The sequence below is a fragment of the Engraulis encrasicolus genome, chromosome 5 (assembly GCF_034702125.1).
Source record: "Engraulis encrasicolus isolate BLACKSEA-1 chromosome 5, IST_EnEncr_1.0, whole genome shotgun sequence".
Lineage (NCBI taxonomy): Eukaryota > Metazoa > Chordata > Actinopteri > Clupeiformes > Engraulidae > Engraulis > Engraulis encrasicolus.
In genome coordinates, this window is record NC_085861.1 from 4427645 (window position 1) to 4450144 (window position 22500).

The following is a 22500-nucleotide window of genomic DNA, read 5'->3' on the forward strand; positions in this document are numbered from 1 at the left end:
TTCTAGTGCACACTCATCACTTGGGCAAGACTGTTACTCTAGTGCAGGGGTGAGGAACCTTTTTCAATCAAAAGGCCACTAAATTTCCTCCAAGGGCTATACTAGGAACATAAACCAGGATTTCGCCCTACTGCACTTTAGGCCCATATTGAAGGTGACCACCTTTACTTACAACAGACCCCACCTTCACTAGGTCCCCTGCATATGTAACTTAATTGTATTGCAGATGTAATTTCTAAAATTTCTTTACAAAACAGGCTATATTTCATGTGAAACTGCATAATATTGAAATTATATCGGGGGCCGGATAAGATGCCTCAAGGGCCGTAAACGACCATCGAAACATACAGTAGGCTCCCCACCTGTGCTCTAGCAACATGATCTCCAAATTATTTTCTGTGATGGACACACAGACGTGATCTCTCCATACTCCCACAGTTCCCACAGTTTTTCCAATTTCAAATATTTTTTCTAAAAAAAAAAACATTTCTTACTGACAGGTTAGGGTTAGGGATTGTTTTGGTCTGGGCACAGCTAGTATTCTTTCATTCATTATATGAATTTGATAGCCTATCAACCAACTGGAAAAGGTATTTCTCAAAACTATGTCTTTAATGACAGGTTAAGGTTAGGGAATGTTTTGGTCAGGGCACAACTTAAATTGCTCTAGCATTATTTTCTTTAGGATTAGCATTTGGTATGTATTTTAACACAGTTAACACAGTGCTGTGGGAATAGAAAGCACTTCCGTGTGCCCATCACGAAAAACAATTCTGTGTCCAGGAGCACAGAATTTTGGCAAAATCCGTGCTCCTGGATACAGATTTTGTGTCCTTAACATCCGTGTCCAGGAGCACGAACATTTTGGAGATCAGGCTGGCTCTAGTGTTTCTGGACGGGTCTCTACAGTCCCCCAGGGGGCATTGGAGGGCCTTTGATTTGGCATGCTTATGGTTAGGTTAGGTTAGGGTAGGAGGGCATTTTTTCACAATAAATAGGTTGAGAAGCAACTCCATGAGGCATGAATGCAATTTATTTCGTTGTGTGCGGTGTGCAGTGAGCACTTGTGGGCAGTGGAGTGCTGTGTCACAATGATAATGGGAGTTGGAGTTTCCCACTGGGGCTTTCACTTCACTTTCATATCTTCACAAAAAAAAATGTTCTTATCATTCTCACTTCCTGTCAGAGTGTTTGGCATCCTGTGGGAATGGGAAAGAGAAAGAGATGGTGAGAGACGGTGAAGCTAAAAAGACACTACTGACTCATTCTAATCAGGCAGACATCTAAAATATAACAAACCCTCTACCAAATATGTGATTCAGAGAGCACCTTCTTTAGTCCAGGGGTCACAACAGGGGCCAGGAACAATTCTACAGGGGTCGTGGCCCAGCCTGGCCCCCCTTCTAGAACCGCCTATGCATGCTCTCTTCTGTCTGGGGGGTTGGCATCCTGTGGGAATGGGAAAGAGAAAGAGAGGTAAAAAAGAAACTACCGACTCATTCTAATCAGGCAGACATCTAAAATATAACAAACCCTCCCAAAACTGTGATTCAGAGTTTCTTTAGAGACAAAAATTGAAGCAGCACTCCTTGGTGACCACCAAATTGTTGGTGTTGTAGTTTTGTGAGTCAGCTTCAGTGGAATTGGTGGAAGGACAGCTAGCATATAAGAGAACTTTGCCGGCACCAAGATGTGGAATGGATAGCATTGGGACTCATTCCTTCTTCAGGAAAACTCTCTGTGAAATTCTTGTCTCTGAGATGTTTTAGTGCACACAGAGCGAGGGTGAGAACATTTTGCACACTGTCTTCATCAGAGACATGACTTTCTCCAACGGGTTCAGAATGAGGAGAACATTTCTAGACAGTTCTGGAATGTGAGAGGAGTCTCTGGGATGTGGTGTAGTGCTCTGAATGCAGTATATGGCTGTAAGGTAAAGGCCCGAGGTTGGAGCAATTTGTTTACAGGGGGGTACAGTTATACTATTCTATTTTCTACAAAAAACAGTTACAATATTCTATTTTAAATATAGTATTTGATATTTCGATATTTCATTAAAAAATAAAATTGACCATTGACTGTTTAGTACAGGGGCCACAACAGGGGCCAGGAGCAATTCTACAGGGGTCGTGGGGCCCCCCCTGGCCCCCCTTCTAGAACCGCCTATGCAGGCTCACTTCTGTCTGTGTGTCTGGCATCCTGTGGTAGTGGGAAAGGGAAAGAGAGGATGAGAGCTAAAAAGGAAACTACTGACTCACTCCAATCAGGCAGACATCTGAAGTACAACAGACCCTCCCAAAGCTGTGATTCACAGAGCTGGTATTGAAAGTGGTCTTGGCAATTTCCCATTTGGTTAGGACACATCATTCCTTCCCTCTAACTTCCTTCACTGAAGCACATTTTTTGTAAGTTGCCTGCTTTTGCGGAATTCCTCACACAGATGCACAAGCCTATAACCACATTTCTAACACACACAAATATACATGCATACTTGCATAATTATGAACACTGCTTTACACACAATAAAGACACAGACTTCCCAAGTTCCAAAAACTCATTTCAGGGAGATTCTTATCGACCCTTGTCACCCCCGACAAAAAAAACCCGCATTAGTGTTGAAACATTTATGTTCATGTCCTTTCTATTGTCCAGTCTGCATGGAACACATGCCTACTATTTTTTCCTGGGACTACAGGCGTACTACGAAGCGTATTTGAAGTATTCCACTCATGTCGCACAAGTCATTATCTTTCTCTGTCCCGCATTGCCAATTAAAAAAATCCCAGTAGCTAGCGTAGTCTAAAATCAGGGAGATTTTATCTGACTCGAGGGCACCAGGGAGCCACTATCGATATCAGGGAGACTCCCTGAACTTCAGGGAGACTTAGGATGTCTGTAGAAACAAGACTCCTAACCTCCTCAAAATGACATACGTTGTGAATAGAGAAACAGTAAGTTTTACTGTCTGTGTCTAGTTGCTGCAATGTGTACAAGTAATATGATGAGTGTGTTGATTATTTAGAACAAAAACATTTCATTTTACAGCTGCATGTAAACTCAAGCAAACCATGTCAGGTTTTGCTACACAGTCTATCTACACAGTTTTGCTGATCTGTTAGGTTGCTGTATATGTGTGAAGAGTTCTGCAAAAACAGCTTAAAGGTGCACTGTGTAATATTTTTAGTAGTTTATTTCCAGAGCTCATGCTGCCCATTCAGAAATGTTAACTTTTCCATGAATACTCACCACCACCACCAAATTCTAAGTATTCATTATGACTGGGAAAAATAGCTTTTTTTTCATGCATGAAAAGGGGGATGTTCTCCATGGTCTGCTATTCTGAATTTCCAGAAATAGACATTTTTAGTTGCACAACTTACTTAAGCCATACTAGTAAATTTCAGTTCATTATTTAGTAAATATTGATGAAAATATTAAATTTGGAAACAGGCAGCACTGATTCAATGATCAGCATAGTTGCAATACCTAATCTAGCCACCATCCTGCACAGTGCACCTTTAAGTTACAAAAGATGGGCTTTAGCGATCAGGAAAAAGTAACTGAAGCGCTTCCAACTGGCAGTGTGAAACCACCAGATAGATCAGTAGATATGATTTTGATTTTATTTCGGTTTAGTTTCACTGGCAGTGCGAGGTCATAAACTTCCAATTACACAGTCATGGTGAAAATACATGAAAGTATATACCTTGCATGCATTCTCAATTGTCATCCCATGGATATTGTCTCACAAGCTGTTGAAAGAATTGCCCATATGGTTTTGTGTAAGCTACATATTGTGCTTCCTTTATCAGGGATGTACAGGCCAAAGTGAACACAGACGTGTGCGTTTGAGACACCACTAGACCCTTTGGGTTCATACATTTAATAACAATGTTATTATGATTACAATTTGTAGTAGTAGTAGTCAACAACAAGAATGATGAAAATGGATGGAAGTTGATGTTGAAACATTGTTTCTGATAACTCTGCAGCCATAGTGGAAGTTGGCCATCTTGAAAGAGTTGTCCTCGAAAAATTAATCTGTTAGTGTTCATGTACCTATTTTGGAATACCACATTAGATTTGGAGCATGTTGAAAGTCGGACATTCATTATAGAAGCATTGGGCTCCCAAATGGAATCAGTTCCTGTGAAAAACAGGTGTTGCACAATCACAAAATCTACGCCAGTCGCGGACAGATGGACAGAATAACCCCATATACCGCCATAACATATGACCTCTGTCTACAGCTTCAAAATACTCTTCCTGATACTATATATTGTATGTTTTATCTTCTCTCTATGGTTTGGATTTCTCTATTCAGTGTGTGCAAGGAAAAAATAACACATGAGTAATACCTTATCAAGTCATTGGCTGCTACTGCTGCTGAGCAGCACACTGTTGAAGGTGTGAATAGATGGGCGTTATTAGCCAGGCTGTGCCCTCCTAGTGACGCAACAGCTTCAGCGTTGCTACTAGTCAGGTCAAGAGCAATGCAAGTACTTTCTGAGTTCCCGCAAATACGGGAACTCCTCCCACTTTGTTGATAGGCAAATAAGCATTAGCAAACTAAGGGAGGCCATTTGGGAAAAGCTGTTTGGGAAATGTTAATTATGCTCTTGGTCAGACCAAGTCTCGAAGAGATTTGAAAGTCGATGATAATCAGGCTAGGGCATTATAAGGCCAAACATGAGCCTCGTGGCTGCAGTATCAGGCCCTATTCATGCCCTTTGTCCAAACATGAGCCTCGTGGCTGCAGTATCAGGCCCTATTCATGCCCTTTGTCCAAACATGAGCCTCGTGGCTGCAGTATCAGGCCCTATTCATGCCCTTTGTCCAAAGGTTGAACTACTGGATGACTAAAGTGATGAGATTGATTGCAGTCTAGGTTATACTATGACAACAGTGAGTAGATTGATTGCAGTCTAGGTTATACTATGACTACAGTGATGAGATTGATTGCAGTCTAGGTTATACTATGACAACAGTGAGTAGATTGATTGCAGTCTAGGTTATAGGATGACTACAGTGATGAGATTGATTGCAGTCTAGGTTATACTATGACTACAGTGATGAGATTGATTGCAGTCTAGGTTATACTATGACTACCGTGAGTAGATTGCATGTTGTAAGATAGAAACATACAAAAGATATGGTGCACCCCTTCCTTTGAAATCCCCCCCTTAGTGACTCAACATCCGACCTCTGTACTGACATCAAAACAAAACTCATCCACCATGTGAGAGTGCAAAGGGTCAGAATCTCCAAGTGAGTTGGAATATCTCGATTGCATCCCCTTGCATCAGACTCAGATCATATGCAGTCAGCCATTTCACAGATGACTGGCTGTTTCTGTCAACAAGTTTATTACAGCGGGAGGCTAATGAGAGTTTATTCTCTTTACACAAGAATAATCATAACTGTCAATAGTTTTGTCTTGAACTGTTGTGTTACGTAACTTGACTCTATATATTTAAATCACTTGGAGACATAACTCTTAGGGTCCTGCATGGAACTGTAACACCTTTAAAAGCAACTTTTACATGAAATGTCATGGATAATGTGCTGTTGTTTATCTTGGGTTTTGATTGCACACAATGAATCAGTAATGATATACAGTAAGTCCCCTGAATGAAATGTTGGGCACAATGTCAAGTAGGCCTACTGTTACTTGTTGAGGCCTGGCGCCCAGGTACTGTATGTCCATTGTCTAGGTCAGTGGTTCACAACCTTTTTTCAACAAACGTCCCCTTGATCTCATCACGAGCTTCCCAATGCCCCTTGGACCTCCTCATAGGCCTGCCAACACCCCTCTTAAAAAGTAAAGACCTGAGCACGAAAAAGGACAAAGGGGTGTTCGCCTCTGGCACCAGATTGACTAGACCCGGTCCTGAGTAATCGCTTTGGGTTTTGTGTGTGTGTGTCTTGGTTGGCCACATGTGTCTGCTGTGGCATGTAATAATGTCATGTCATGTCATGTAGAGTAGTAGAGTAGAGTAACTTTATTGATCCCCAGGGGGAAATTCAGGTATCCAGTAGCTTACATAAATACACAAATACACAAAAGCCCACATGGACATTTCAAGACAAAAATAAACACAGGAATAGTCATCAGGGTGGGGAAAATAAAATAAAATAATAGAGATAATAAATGTAGAAAAGGTAATTGTGCAATGTCATGTCATGTTAGTGTATATAATGACTGTGTCTCTTCTTTGGCCTCAGGTGTCAGCTGTGTCGTGGTGATGTTGTGATGTGATGTGATGTGATGTAATGTCATGTAATGTAATGTAATGTAATATGATGTATGTCTCTGTCCTGGTTGGCATTAGGTGTCTGCTGTGTCGTGGTGGTGATGTAATGTAATGTGATGTAATATAATTTAATGCAATCTATATGTAATGTAATGTGTGTGTCCTCAGGTGTCTGCTCTGTCGTGGTGGTGATGTAATGTAATGTGATGTAATGTGATATGATGTAATGTGGCCTATGTGTGTCTCTCCTGGTTGTTCCTAGGTGTCTGCTGTGTCGTGGTGGTGTGTCCTGCTGCTGTGTCTTGTCCACTGCCAGGCTCAGGATGAATACTCTGGAGATGACTCAGGTACTGCTTTCAACAAAACACAAGCTTCCTCTAATGCATTTTGTCCTAAGCCCTTTTTGGGAAAGGGTGCCCTCTGCCTATTAAATCCTAAATATCTCAGCCTCCGAAGCACATACAGACATTAAATAGGTTACATTTAAAATCTAGAACCTTCATTTTGCACTAGTATAGTGTTCATTCAGCTCTAACATGCCCACATTTTTAATAAAACAACTAAAATCTCAAGAACTTGAATGCAGCGTATATGTCGCTCCAGGACACAATGGGTTAATGCAGTAGTGGTACTCAACCTTTTATTAGCTGGCAAACCCAGTTTGACATCCCACATTGTTGGTGACCCATGCATAGACTTTGCACAGCGTATTATATATATTTTAGATGTGTTTTAACTTATTTGTGCAATTTATTTGAGTTAAGCTAAGATAGATGTTTTTGAAAGATTGTTATGGTGTCGGTCAAAGTTGAAAAATATTTGATCAGTAGGCCTACATTCTGTTTTGACTACTAATCTTGAGGGACCCTGTTTGAATTCCAGGCAACCCCGTGTGGGGTCCTGACCCCTAGGTTGAAAACTACAGCTTTCTGTGTATGTGTGTGTGTGTGTGTGTGTGTGTGTGTGTGTGTGTGTGTGTGTGTGTGTGTGTGCGTGTGTGTGTGTGTGCGTGCGTGCGTGCGTGCGTGCGTGCGTGCGTGCGTGCGTGCGTGCGTGCGTGCGTGCGTGCGTGCGTGCGCGCGCGCGCGCGCGCGCGCGTGTGTGTGTGTGTGTGTGTGTGTGTGTGTGTGTTTAATATATTAAGACATGGCGCCTGTTTTATACATTTGCTGTTGCCAGAATGCCAATGACAATTGCAATGTAGCCTATTACTAAAGGCTATGGTAGTAAAGTCTTTTCAATGAAAAACTACAGCAAACTACAGGTATAGGAAAAAGCAAAACACAGCAATACACAAATTGGGAAGAGGAAAAGAGCTGATTGATTTTGAAAAGAAGCAAATTTTCAAAAGTAATTAATTGTCTTCCAGTTTTAACTTGGAACTTTAACTAATAATGCAAATAAATAACGCAAATTCACATGCTCAGAAGTCTAATTTAATAATGCTGACTGTTCACCTGACAGAAAGTGGATACCAGAAATGAACTGAAATGACTTATCTCTGTCTATAAGATCTCTGATCATCCCATGTTCATTAACCCATTACTTGTCAACTCTACCCCATGGTCATTAAAACATTGTTCATCTACTCTACCCCCATGTTCATTACAACCCTCTGAGGAGTAAGGATTTTCCCCCATTTCCCCCAGTTCTTCTAGAATTTTACTCGAACACTCTACAGCTCCCATAGAAGTCAGTGTTAAAAATCCTGCAAAGTCCTTATGACATCATCATAATGAGAACTCAGAATTTTTGCAAAATTCTAATCACATATTTGTGATGGTACAGCACTCCTCAAAGGGTTAAAACATTGCTCATACTCTACCCCCATGTTTATTAAAACATTGTTTATCTACTCTACCCCCATGTTTATTAAAACATTGTTTATCTACTCTACCCCCATGTTTATTAAAACATTGTTTATCTTCTCTACCTCCATGTTTATTAAAACATTGTTCATACTCTACCCCCATGTTTATTAAAACATTGCTCATACTCTACCCCCATGTTTATTAAAACATTGTTTATCTACTCTAGCCCCATGGTCATTAAAACATTGTTTATCAACTCTACCCCCATGTTCATTAACCCATTACTTGTCAACTCTACCCCATGGTCATTAAAACATTGTTCATCTACTCTACCCCTCTGAGGAGTAAGGATTTTCCCCCATTTCCCCCAGTTCTTCTAGAATTTTACTCGAACACTCTACAGCTCCCATAGAAGTCAGTGTTAAAAATCCTGCAAAGTCCTTATGACATCATCATAATGAGAACTCAGAATTTTTGCAAAATTCTAATCACATATTTGTGATGGTACAGCACTCCTCAAAGGGTTAAAACATTGCTCATACTCTACCCCCATGTTTATTAAAACATTGCTCATACTCTACCCCCATGTTTATTAAAACATTGTTTATCTACTCTACCCCCATGTTTATTAAAACATTGTTTATCTACTCTACCCCCATGTTTATTAAAACATTGTTTATCTACTCTACCCCCATGTTTATTAAAACATTGTTTATCTTCTCTACCTCCATGTTTATTAACCCATGTCATCATGCTGTGCAGGCGAGACGGGCTCCCTGATTGGCCGCCATGATGGTGACGCTGCATTCCTACGCCCAGGTAGAACGACGGGAACTTGGTCTCCTCTCTAAGTGAAATAATGGGCTTGCCTGGAATCACCTGGCTGGCTGGCAGTGGGGTGGCTGAAAGCAATGTATTGTGGACTTTAAAAAGTGACGTTTTTGTAAACACCACAGAGATTTGAAGGTGCACTGTGTAGGATGGTGGCCAGAATAGGTAGCCTATTGCAATTATGCTGCTCATTGAAGCTGTGCTGCCTTTTGCCAAATTTGACCTTTTCATGTATATTTACTAAGTAATAAACTCATATTTACTGGTATGACCTAGTTTTCAACTAATGATGTCTATTTCTGGAAATACAAAATGGCAGATATGGAGAAGCTCCCCCTTTTCCTCTATGAAAAGTGTAATTTTCCCAGTCATAATGACTACTTTTTCTGGAAATAAACTGCTAAAAATATTACACAGTGCTCCTTTAAAGAAAAGGGAAAACATTAGCATTTGAACTTCATAATGCATTGCCCTACGTCAACCTACATCCAGCTAGATGATTTCAGCCAAGTCCTCCTCCACTACTGATTTCACTGCAGTGAATGATCATCTTTCACGCTCTCTTCTGGGTCCAGAATCATGTTTGGGGAACTGGTAACAATGATTGTTGTCTCCTGTCTTTAACTTCAATATGCTTTTAACTTCAATGGATGCTCGTGTGTCTTTGTGCTTGCTTTGGTGTTGGTGCTGGTGCCGTGCTCCCCCACCTGCACAGGAAAAAGAAATCAGTATTATTTCAACACTTAGCGAGTTGATTTAACATCTTCTAGAGCAGCGGTTCTCAAACTTTTTGTGTGAAGTACCCCCTGAGAAAATATTGAGCTCTCCTAGTACCACCTCCGAGTACCACCTTTTGCCAGTCAATACAGGAGAGGTTCATAATGGCATTCCAAGTACCACCAGAGATGTCTCAAGTACCACCAGTGGTACGCATACCACAGTCAGAGAGAGTAGAGAGAGAGAGGTTCCATTGGCCCATTGTTTCCGGGTTCTATTATTGGGGGGGGAAATCCCCCTTTAGGCAGACCTAGGCAGACCTAAGGACTGTTCTATTCAATGCTAGGAGTATTATGACACGGCCCTTTAGGCAGACCCGAACATGGTCATAGGTGCCCATGGCAACCTATTACATCGGCATATCTCTATATACTTAATGAATCTCTGCCACAGTATGAGCACCACTGTTCTAGAGTGAATTTGGTCCAGCAGTACTGTCTAAGTGTTGAATTAACACTGCATTTTTTGTTACTGTGCAGAGTATCCTCCAAGTTGGATGATTTTGAATTTCTGTGCTTGCTTTAGTGTTTTTGTATATTCTTTTGTGAAGAAATTGACTCAGAGAGACTTCTGACTCAGAGAGTCCATTTAACATCTTCTCACGTCTATTTGGTCTCAGAGTACTCTCTAAGAATCTGTAACTCTCTCATCATGAGTGTTGAATAAACACCACACTGTAACTCTTGGCTCCCCTTGCTCCCAAGAGTTTATTGTTATTGCCAAAAAGGCAATGAAAATGTGTTTGGAGTACAACACTCAGTAGTAGTAGTAGTAGTAGCATATTTCCCAGTAAAGTGCATTAGAGATGAAAGGGATAGCAGTGCCTGATCCCCCGCCATCCCATTTTAAAGGATAACTTCTGCCAATGTCGACATGCAGTTGTAATGCTCACAATACCCTGGACTTGTCAATACCTGAGACATTTTTTTTTCTCTAGCCTTTTCCAAGATCCTGGTCATTGTAATGGGGGCAGGTGGTGTTTGTTTACATTTCAAAAAAACATCTTGATTTATTCCCAATAACATCCAAAAGGTTATGCCACATCAGCCGACAACTAGCAATTTTGGGGTTAGGGTTACCTTTTGGGATAATATTTGGAGTAGGCCTATGTTAAGAAGTTAACAAAATCTGCCCCCATTAGAATACGGTAGTTCAGATCTCGGAAAGGGCTGAATCGAAAAATGCAGCATCACCGGGTACTGACAAGTCAAGGGTACCATGAGCAATACAACAGCATATTGAAATTGGCAGAAGTTATCCTTTAAAATTCAAGATTCAAGAGTTTATTGTCATTGCCAAAAGGCAACAAACTTGTGCTTGGAGTATACAACACTCTGTGGTAGTAGTAGTAGTAGTAGTAGTAGCAGATTTCCAAGTAAAGTGCATTCGAGGTGAAAGTGACAGCAGTGCTCGATTCCCCCGTCATCCCATTTTAAGTGCAACAAAGATTTGTAACTAGAACGTGGTGGCACTAGGGCCAGCTTGTAACGGTTCCAAAATGCTTTCTTCTGTCCTCACAGCACTCAGTAGTAGTAGTAGTAGTAGTAGTAGTAGTAGCATATTTCCAAGTAAAGTGCATTAGAGGTAAAAGTGACACCAGTGCTTGGTCCACTGCCATCCATTTTAAGTGCAACAAAGATTTGTAACTAGAACGTGGTGGCACTAGGGCCAGCTTCAGGCAACTCCTCAGGTCGACAAGGAAGTTATAATTAAAAACCCTTTATTTTATCTGGGGCATAGTAACACTGGTAAAACCGCCAACCGGTTTCAACCCACACTGGGTCTTCATCAGGGCGTTCCTTGTCCACCTTTGGAGTTGCCTGAAGCTGGCCCTAGTGCCACCACGTTCTAAATGAAAAGTCTTTAGTCTTCTTACTTCAAGAGCACCTACAGTTTGGAGTCTACAGAGTTGGAGAACAAGAGCGCTCAGAAATTCCTTCCAAAGATTTTTAACTGTTCCAAAATGCTTGCTCCTGTCCTCAGAGTATCCTCCCGAGCCCACGCAGGGCTACGACGAGGACAACACAGCGTCAGCATACGACCCCTACGCCCCCGGCCCCACCCACGTCACCTTGATCACGGAGGACGAAGAGTCCTACCCCTACGAGACAACCGAGTCGTACGGATACGCCAAGGAGGACGAGCCAGAAACCACAGAGGTGCACACAGCCGGGATATTACTGTACATTACATTACAGTAGTGGTTATATTTAGTGGTTTGTTTTTCTTGAACACTACAATATTGCTTCAGGGGGTTATTGCTACAGGATATGTCTGCCTCCTTGGGTTATAATCAGATCTTTCCAAAAGCAGTTTACCAACTTGCAACTTGAATAACGCATAAGGGAAAAAGATCAAATATCCAATGAAAAAATAATCTTTAGTATTGCTTTCAATGCTCCTCTGTCACTGCTGGGTGCTTAGAATGCTCCTAACGTCTGAACCCAATGCTGTGTGTGTGTGTGTGTGTGTGCGTGCGTGCGTGCGTGCGTGCGTGCGTGCGTGCGTGCGTGCGTTTATGTGTGTCCTTGTGCTCCGCGTAGGTGCCCTTTGAGGAAGGAGACTCCAGTGAAGAGGTGGTGCAGGAGGAGGGGCCAACGGAATGTGACTGCCAGCCAGGAGAGCCGGGATTCGCCGGTTTCGCCGGGCCAAAGGTCAAACAGAATGCCAAAGTGTCTCAAAGCTCAGGGCATGCATTTCTCGAAACCATAGTTCCTAACTACGTTGTAATGCAGTTTCCGTTGGTTTATTGCAATGCAATTTCCAATTGCCAACTACCCACGTTGCTAACTGGCTAACAACTATGCTTTCGAGAAACACAACACAACTCAGGACGTGGACAATATTTAAACGATATTTAGAAATCTAGCCGAGTGTTTTTCTTGTCACTAATTCGTCGGTCTGTGTGGGGGGTGTGACTTTGGTCATGGTGGACTTCTTGCGCATTTGTTGACATTCAGCTAGTGATTGGACTACACAGAAATGTTTTACTTGTTAGCAATAATTAATTCATTTTCATGATACGCATATTGCCATTCTTGATATCGCAATATCAATACATTTTCCATATATTGTGCAGCCGTACTGCCAAGTCAAAAGGCAGTAACTGGGTAGCTATAAGTATCCCCCCCCATGTAAAGCGAGCTTGGGTTCCTTGAAAGGTGCTATATAAAACCAAGTTATTATTATTATTATTATTGTTATTGTTATTATTATTATTATTATTATTATTATTATTACATGCCCACCGTATCTACAACCTCTGTGTGTGTGTGTGTGTGTGTGTGTGTGTGTGTGTGTGTGTGTGTGTGAGATAGAGAGAGAGAGAGAGAGAGAGAGAGAGAGAGAGAGAGAGAGAGAGAGAGAGAGAGAGAGTTTATTTATTTATTATAAGTGTGTTGGTTGGTTTGCAAACTAACTTGCCAACAAATGTATGTAGGTATGTATTGTTACAAAATAATGACGCCATGCTGCCTTGCACCCTGGCTCAAGCTGATCCCCTTTCGGGGCTCATATGACTTGGCTTGACAGAGGTCTGCCTGTGTGTTTCTATGCCTGCCTGTCTGTCTGTCTGTCTGTCTTTCTGTCTGCATGTATGTCTGTCTCTGCCTGCCTACCTGCTTGTCTGCCTGCCTGGCTGCCTGCTTGGCTTCCTGTCTTTCTGTCTGTCTGCCTGTGTGTCTGCCTGTCTGTCTGTGTGTCTGCCTGCTTGTCTGTCTGTCTGTGTGTCTGCCTGGCAGCCTTTCTACATATCTGTCTGCCTGTGTGTCTGCCTACCTGCCTGCCTGTCCATCTGCCTGTCTGCATGTCTATCTGTCTGTCTGTCTGTCTGTCTGTCTGTCTGTCTGTCTGTCTGTCTGTCTGTCTATCTGTCTGTCTGCCTGCATGTCTGCCCTGTGTTCTGCATCACCTGCGGGTGGCGCCAAAAATATAAGTCATATGCATCTAGCATGAGGTAGGGGGGGCAGGTTGCTATCTACAGTATGACTGCTCTTGTTTACAACATGTAGGGGGGGGGGCAGGTTGACTGCTCTCTTTTACAACATGTGTTTACTATTTACTCATGTGTTGTTTTGGCTACAGGGCTCCAGGGGTCTGCAAGGCAAGACGGGATTCCCCGGCCCACAAGGCCGCCAGGTCAGTGGTGTGATGTCCACCACAGTCACAATAACTGCAGTTACATGTGGAACATATTACCATTTTAAACTGAATGGTGGCAGTGGCAGTATGTTGTTGCACGAGTCATGATAACTCAACATTCTCTCTCTGACACATTCACTCACAACACACACACTCTCAAACACTGATACAGACATGTACACTACACTACATTACACTACACACACACACACACACACACACACACACACACACACACACGCACACACACACACACACACACACACACACACACACACACACACACACACACACACACACACACACACAGAGTGCAATAAGAAGACTAACATACTGATGGACAATGTATACACAAACAAGCAATTTATACTGTTTATAATCTATTCATGCTGTGTCACCACCAGGGTTACAAGGGAACCAAGGGAGTGAGGGGACGTGGAGGAGACACTGGCCCTGTGGTAGGACATATACTCCTGTTAACAACACACAACACTGTTAAAACCATACAAACAACAGTAATCATTATCTAATACCATGGCATTTTGATTGTAGTAAGTCTTATGCCTCGTTCTTTTGAAACTCGATTGTTGGAAACTCTGGCTTCCGCCTCGGAAAAGTGCAAAAGAATGGGTACTCAAATCGGGGTTCCGAAACACAAACGCTTCTGTGTACTTCGAGTTCGTTTAACATTAGTGTTTTCAGACGTTTGTATTGTCCCCAGCTGCTTCAATAGAACGCATTTACAACGGTTGTCGGGAGAACAACCTCGGATCTACCGACAGCCGAGTTTCAAAAGAATGAGCCAATAGTATATGCATATGTTGGATGATAATGACTAATGTCTATTCATGTTTTTATTTTTGAGATCATATGGAATTGCAATTATGGACATTGACTTGCATTTATGTATAAAATGTGCTAGGCCTATATAAATAAAAGTGCCTTGCCTTGCCTTGCCAGGTTTTGCGTTTCGTATGTAGAGACCATATAGTCTATTAGCCTATTAATGAACATATAGGTACAAGCATGCTGTATATGTAAAAAAAACAGACTTGAGCCCGAACTCGGGTACTCGAGTAGGCCCTGGTATGTAATTGAGATTACAGGTCTTGCGTTTCGTATGCAAAGACCATATAGTCTATGGTTTGGTAGCCCTTTGGGTATTTGTGTGTCTAATGAAACCATCTCCCCTCTGACCCCTCTCACGGTGCCATAGGGAGATCCAGGTCTCGATGGAGAGGAGGGAGCTTCAGGATTCTCTGGAGCCATGGTGAGCCAACCAGATAGGATTTATCTTAGTAAAAAACACAAAACAAATTATCTTTACTTTACTTTGCTTTACTTTTGTTTTTCAGGACATTGCACATTAATAAACATATACATACAAACATACTGTAAGCCTATATGTAAATGTGCCAGATTATACCACAAAGGTAGCCTGATAAACCAGCCTAAATGCCTAAACCTGCCAAATGCAGGCAAAACATTTTGCCGTCCAGCAGTTGGCGCTGGTTTTCCAGGCTAGCACAAAGGCTAATTTCCTAACCAAACAAACTGAATTCCTTACACTACAATCTTTATAATTGTGCAATCATCTGTGCAATTTTTATGATTTTTCCCATGTCATTGACACCTTGCCATATTTTCCCCCCATGTCATTGACGCCTTGCCATATTTTCCCCCCATTGTCATTGACGCCTTGCCATATTTTTCCCATGGCATTGACACCTTGCCATATTTTGTTTCCCATGTCATTGACACCATGCCATATTTTTCCCCCATGTCATTGACGCCTTGCCATATTTTTCCCATGTCATTGACACCTTGTCATATTTTGTTCCCCATGTCATTGACACCTTGCTATCTCTCCTCCTGTTGTTTTAGGGTGTTCCAGGTCCCCAGGGTGATAGAGGGGAGTTTGGAATCCTCGGCCTCAAGGTAGGAAAAGTCATCACTACAAATAAGGACACAATTCGCACACTTCAAGTCTTTTTTTGTGCAAAGCTTTACTGGACTTGCAAGCTTTCAAAGATGATTACCATGAACACCATGATTACAAGCCACAGATCAGAATTTTTAAAGGCATTACCACTCTGTGGATTCATTACACTCGTGCCCAATACATACGGCTAATTAAAAAAAAATCCCACTCTAATGTTTTTTTTTGTTTGTTTTTTTTTGTCTACAGGGTGACATCGGCATGGAGGGGCCACGTGGTGGAGTTGGGGACACAGGAGATGTTGTAAGTAGCCCTCTCTAGGCCTATTATATAACATTGGGGACGCAGGAGATGTTGTAAGTAGCCTACTCTTGGACTATGGCATTGGTGATACAGGGGATTTTTGTGGATTTGAATATATGAGAAAGACACAACAACTGTTCTTTAAAATCCGTATCTGACGACCATGACCTGCCCTCTCAAATTAAAATAAGACTTCTGCACCCGCATCGTCTTCCATTCGCCTTCTGTGACATGGTCTTCCAAACTCTCACTGTGTTATGTTGTGTTGTTCACTGTGTGTCACCCTGTTCTGCCTTCAGGGTCCAATTGGTCCTCCTGGTACCACCGGGTCGAGAGGCGTAAAAGGCCCGAAGGTGAGCAATAAAAACATCAAGGTGTACCATGCTATAGTCACTATAGTGTGTGTGTGTGTGTGTGTGTGTGTGTGTGTGTGTGTGTGTGTGTGTGTGTGTGTGTGTGTGTGTGTGTGTGTGTGTGTGTGTGTGTGTGTGTGTGTGTGTGTGTGTGTGTGTGTGTGTGTGTGTGTGTGTGTGTGTGTGTGTGTGTGTGTATTTATGTCAGCTTTCAGAAACCTTAATTTCCCTCTGGATTAATAAAAGTACTCTACTCTAAAGCTACATACCTATCAATGTTGTCTCTATAAGACATTGACGTGCATGGTACTGAATTCATTATATTGGCTGATTAAAACTGATAATCAATGTTGTCTCTATAAGACATTTAAGTATATGGTGCTGAATTCATTATATTGACTGATTAAAACTAAATGTTGTACCTATACTCCTAGACTAAAATGACTGAGTTGGTCATTTGAGATATTGCAATAAGAACTTCATAAATAAGAGTCGTTAATAAATAACCATAAATAATCTGGTCTTGCCCTCAGGGATCCATTGGCAAACTGGGCAAGCAGGGCCCAGAGGGTCGAGAGGGACTGAAGGTAAGATTACAACACATTAAACCCACAGTTATTTTGGCACAGGGTATTGGTTATAGTCCCTGGATCTATGGATTAGGTGCCTTGCTCAAGGGGTTGGGATTTAAACTCGCAACCCTCTGATCGCAAGGCCAACTCCCCAACCACTAGGCCATGGCTGTGTCCTTTTGAAGGAGATCATGTAGAATAGTGTTTCTCAACGGGGGCGGTACAGCCCCCCAGGGGGCGTTGGAGAGCTCTTAGGGCATTGAGAAGGATACAACTGAGATAATATGGATACAACTGATAATAATAATAAGAGGGGCGTTGTCAGGGTTATGGTGAGGTCATGGGGTGTTGGGAGGCTTGTGATGAGGCCAAGGGCAGGGCTTGACACTGGCACCTGCCAACTGGCCAAATGCTGGTAAAACTTGGCTGTGGCTGGTAACAAGTTCAGTGTCACTAGCCAATTTGGCAGGTAGCTTATTCTATGGTATAACATATCAGAATAGCATAATTTCTGCATTTTGTCCCTTGTGTATCAATTGTTTGTATTTAAGTTCAAGAAAAAGCTCAGTTACTCAGTAACTTACATCCTCTGAGGTTAGATCCAAAAAAAATCTAATTTGTGGCTAGTAGAATAGCTGGATGGCTAGTGACTCGGGAAAACCACTAGCCACAGTGGCCTGCAAGCGAAAAAGTAGATGTCAAGCCCTGGCCAAGGGGGTGTTTGTTCAAAAAAGGTTGAGAACGACTGAAGTAGAAGAATAGACACCAAAACCAGAAGAGGAAAATCCCCCTATCCCCGTGCCCTCCCTCCAAATCGCACCCTGGCCCCAACAGGTGCTGCAATCACCCTGTAATATCACATCAACAACTGGCTGGTGGAGTGAAACTGCTTCCTCTGAATGACTCGGCATGAAAGGGGAAATAGATTTGGCAATGGGTGGTGCAGTCCCTTGACAATCACACATTTAACCACGTGTTATAAAAGGGATTTCAGTGGGAAATACCATCTACTGTTATTGCCACGTTGGGTGCAATATATTCAATAATATTTTGTTCATTTGTACACGGCACAAAATACCATGTGGCTGACAAGTGCAAGTAAAAGAAACTGTAATGTTTTTGTGAGTCATCCAAAACATTACACCCTATGATTCATTCCCTTATGACTGTGCTTGTTTACTCTCACCACGTGTGTGTGTGTGTGTGTGTGTGTGTGTGTGTGTGTGTGTGTGTGTGTGTGTGTGTGTGTGTGTGTGTGTGTGTGTGTGTGTGTGTGTGTGTGTGTGTGTGTGTGTGTGTGTATGTGTGTGTGGTTTGGTTATTTGTGTTTACATTTACATAGTTCCCGTTATTTCAATCAGCACCTTCATTGACTATTAATTAGTGGGTCAATTTCATCTACCCATGTCAACTAACGTAAAGCAGTAGCGGGTTCAATCCAACTATTGAGAAGGTGAATAACCTGAAAATGTGCGTCTGTGAATCAACTTCAACTTTCAACTTTTCAACTTTATTGTCACCAAAAGGGGTGATTAAGTGTGCAGCGAGACATAAGCACATATAGACAGCAACAACATCACAGGACAGACATAAAGTGCAGTGGTCAATCAAAGGTTAAAATGACCATAAATATCGTTATAAAATAAGATAGAAAACATCATAAATAAATAAATAAAATAAGAAACATCATTACACAATAAAAATGCAAAATGGCATGAACAACGCCAGGGATCAGGTCAAGTAATTGATCAATGGGGATGTGAATTTAAAAGGGAGATGGCACTAGGGACAATGAAAGCCTAAATCTATTGGTCTTGACTGATGGGAACCTAAAGCGTGAGCCAGATGGAAGTAGCTGAAATTGAGTGAAGGGACTGGGCAGACTCAGCTTATCAGACAGACATGTTCTTCCTGTAGGCCCTTCAGTTAACTAACAGTCAGATAATGGACAAATACAGAATAGCACGTGATTGTTGTGAAAAGTGTTGTGCTGTAATGCATTGATTCCCAACAAGCGGTACATGTACCACTAGAGGTAAGCTACAGGAGCATATTAAGGGGGTACGAGGTGGAACAATGCAATAATAATAAATGTATGGAGCACAGTCACATTGGGGTAGAGAAAGAGATATAGGACATGAGTGAGGGGGTACTTGCTTATGGTTTGTCAAAAGGGCTTACGTTAGGGACACATAGCAGGCGAAACAAGCGAGGCGAAGAGAAGTGAAATTCAGTGTTCCATTCTGACAGCTCAACTGTCATCAGGTGGCCACGGCGAATCAAATGGAATGAAACAGTTATGTTGTTGATTTGATTGGGCCGCCGCAGGCTAAATTAGCTTTTCATTTGCATAATATTAAACTTGGTCGAATAATTTCGCTTCGCTTCTCTCCTGTTCGCTTGCCTTCACCTCCCTCATAGGAATGAATGGTGAAGTTCACCTTGCTTGGCCAAATTTGCGTCTATGTGTCCCAAGCATTAGGGCAGGGGTTCCTAACCTTTTTCAACTTGGGGCCCACTCGAAATGTCAAAAATGTTCGGGGCCCACCTCTGACCCAATTAAGAATAAAACTCAAATAAATCAACAGTAGCACACACCAAAATATGATTATTGTTTTTTGAAAATTATTTCAAGGCCCACTAGGAATACCTTCAGGGCCCACCAGTGGGCCCCGGCCCATAGGTTGGGAACCACTGCGTTAGGGGATACGCAAGACAAAAAAAGTTGGGGAACTGTTGTGAATGTGTGTAATGTGTTTCGTCTCCTAACTGCCTTGTGTTGTGTGTGATTGCTGTGATGTGTAATGTTATACCTCCCCTAATTGGCTTGTGTTCTGTGATTGCAGACCTGTTTCCTCCCCTAACTGGCTTGTGTTGTGTGATTGTTGTAATGTGTAAAGTGATTCCTCTCCTGACTGCCTTGTGTTGTGTGATTGTTGTAATGTGTAAAGTGATTCACCTCCTGACTGCCTTGTGTTGTGTGATTGCAGGGCCGTATCGGAGCCCCTGGGTTCTCGGGAGACCACGGAGAGCAAGGCTACCTCGTACGGCATGACCTCCCTCAACTTTACCCTTTGACCTTTACACATCACTACACATTACTGTGTGATACATACAGTAGGCTCTCTCTGAATGGCTGACTATGTTTGTTTGTGTGTGTGCGTGTGTGTATGTGTGTGTGTGTTTGTTTTTTGTTTGTTTGTTTGGTTTGTTTGTTTGTCTGTTTGTTGTTTTGTTTATTTGTTTGTTTGTAGGGCTACCCTGGAGTGCCAGGTGATCCTGGACCCACTGGTCGCAAGGTAAGCAGTAATGCGATGGTTGTACTGATATACTGTGTGTACACGAGTGCAGTAATATCCAATGAAAACACTTAACCCCTTAAGACACGCCATTATAAATCAGCTGTTACCAGAATGGCAATGACCAAGTCGTAATGTATTACCAAAGGCCCTGTGCACTGTCATTGCAGTATATAGTACTATAGTAGTTAACTTTCAATGTCTATTACAGCGTGCCACAGGAGGTACGGCGTGCATTAGGGGTTAACAATACTTTTGGAAAGTCCTACATGGCCTGAACTTGCAGTGTGTGTTTCCTTCTACACTGAGGCTATTGTGTATTGTGTGACCACCGGTATTCATATTACTAGACAAAGTTTGTCATATCACTCCTGACAAACACACCTGACAAAAATGTCCCCATTGGGGACAATAAAGTTTCTAACACCATTGCCTTGGCACAACAGTGTCATGTGTGACGAAGGTGTTCCTGCACAGTTCGTCCCCCTCAGGGCGCGAACCTGCCACCTCCTCGTCAACTACATCGGTTCGGCAATGGGAGTCACACACAGTATGAGCGCGGTGAGCTAAAGGGCTAGTCCATTAGCCCAACGCTACCGCGCTGTATTGAGGCTTCGAGAGGGAGATTTACTATCATTCCACGCCAAACTCTGCTAGTTGGCCTCCGTTACTCATGTTTAGTGGATGCAACGTGCTTTACACTGATGCCATGTGATGCTGTGTGTCATAGGGAGACAGGGGCATTGGTGGCATGCCCGGAAGCGACGGGGAGCCTGGAGAAGATGTAAGTAAAAATACCCCCACCCAAAAAACAATCAAAATTGTAAAAAATATTCATTTTGTGTACAACAGTATGGCTTGCTTTGACTAATTTTGTTTTCCCGATTGATTCTGTCTTGGTTAGGGACCTCTTGGAGTGACAGGAGTTAGCGGAGTGCCAGGAGCTTTTGGACCTAAGGTGTGTTGAAAACAACACATGCATTTAGTTGTTATTTAGCTGTACTATAAGAGAGTAGTAATGGCAATGGTGCGCCGCCTAGTTCTTTGGGTGAGATATTGTGTGTTTTGCGTTTCAGGGGGCGAAAGGTGAAGTCGGGCCGAGAGGCAAAAGAGGAAGAGTGGGCGCCGGGGTAAGCAGCCAAGTCCACACTCTTTGGCACATGTGCACTACACACATGTACACCTGGAAACCTGTACACCTGTACACGACCCCAGTCGCCTCAACACAATACATCTACTAACCCCAATACACCTGTGCATTACCTCAATCTCCTGTACACTACCCCAATCACCTGAAAACAAGACACCTCTACACTACACACCTGTACACCTGAAAACCTGTACACGACCCCTCACGTCGCCTCAACACAATACATCTACTAACCCCAATACACCTGTGCATTACCTCAATCTCCTGAAAACAAGACACCTCTACTCTACATTACTAACCCCAATACATCCGTACACCACTAACCCAATACACCTGTACACTACACACCTGTACAGCTACTAACCCAACACACCTGTACACTACTAACCCAACACACCTGTACACTACTAACCCCAACACACCTGTACACTACTGTACACTACACACCTGTATACTACTAACCCCAATATACACCTGAACACTACTAACCCCAATACACCTGTACACTACTAACCCCAACACACCTGTACACTACGAACCCCAATACACCTGTACACCTGTACACTACTACACCTGTACACTACTAACCCCAATACACCTGTACACTACTAACCCCAACACACCTGTACACTACTACCCCAATATCCTGTATACTACCTCAATCACCTCAACACAATGCTACTGTACACTACCCCAACACCTGTGCACTACCCCAATCTTCTGTACACTACCCCAACACCTGTGTACTACCCCAATATTCTGTACACACTACCACAATATACCTGTACACTACCCCAATCGCCTGTACACTACCTCAATCTTCTCAACCATGGCTCTAAAATAACACCAGCCAACCAGCCAAATGCTGATGAAAGTTTGGCTGGTATATTAGAAAAGACAACCTGCTAGCCACTTTGAGTCGTAGTGTGCATATGTTTGGCTAGTAAGTTTAAGTGAAAAAGAAGTCCGCGACACTGCTTGTCTTACTGTGTATTTAATAGAGCAACGTTTCGACCTTCAGGTCTTCATCAGGCAAAACTTTGCCTGATGAAGACCTGAAGGTCGAAACGT

General features: G+C 42.5%; 1 protein-coding gene across 1 annotated transcript in view; it reads left to right on the forward strand.

Moving 5' to 3' along the window:
• Nucleotides 1–22500, forward strand: part of zgc:113232 (uncharacterized protein LOC541546 homolog) — a 33323-nt gene that overhangs the window by 1836 nt on the left and 8987 nt on the right. The window contains exons 2-17 of the mRNA XM_063198426.1: nucleotides 6517–6601; nucleotides 8828–8884; nucleotides 11657–11832; nucleotides 12217–12327; nucleotides 13757–13810; nucleotides 14218–14271; nucleotides 15030–15083; nucleotides 15698–15751; nucleotides 16002–16055; nucleotides 16355–16408; nucleotides 16942–16995; nucleotides 19971–20024; nucleotides 20235–20279; nucleotides 21010–21063; nucleotides 21184–21237; nucleotides 21356–21409. Coding sequence (XP_063054496.1) covers nucleotides 6517–6601; nucleotides 8828–8884; nucleotides 11657–11832; nucleotides 12217–12327; nucleotides 13757–13810; nucleotides 14218–14271; nucleotides 15030–15083; nucleotides 15698–15751; nucleotides 16002–16055; nucleotides 16355–16408; nucleotides 16942–16995; nucleotides 19971–20024; nucleotides 20235–20279; nucleotides 21010–21063; nucleotides 21184–21237; nucleotides 21356–21409 — 1068 coding nt within the window. The remainder of the gene's footprint in view (nucleotides 1–6516; nucleotides 6602–8827; nucleotides 8885–11656; nucleotides 11833–12216; nucleotides 12328–13756; nucleotides 13811–14217; nucleotides 14272–15029; nucleotides 15084–15697; nucleotides 15752–16001; nucleotides 16056–16354; nucleotides 16409–16941; nucleotides 16996–19970; nucleotides 20025–20234; nucleotides 20280–21009; nucleotides 21064–21183; nucleotides 21238–21355; nucleotides 21410–22500) is intronic.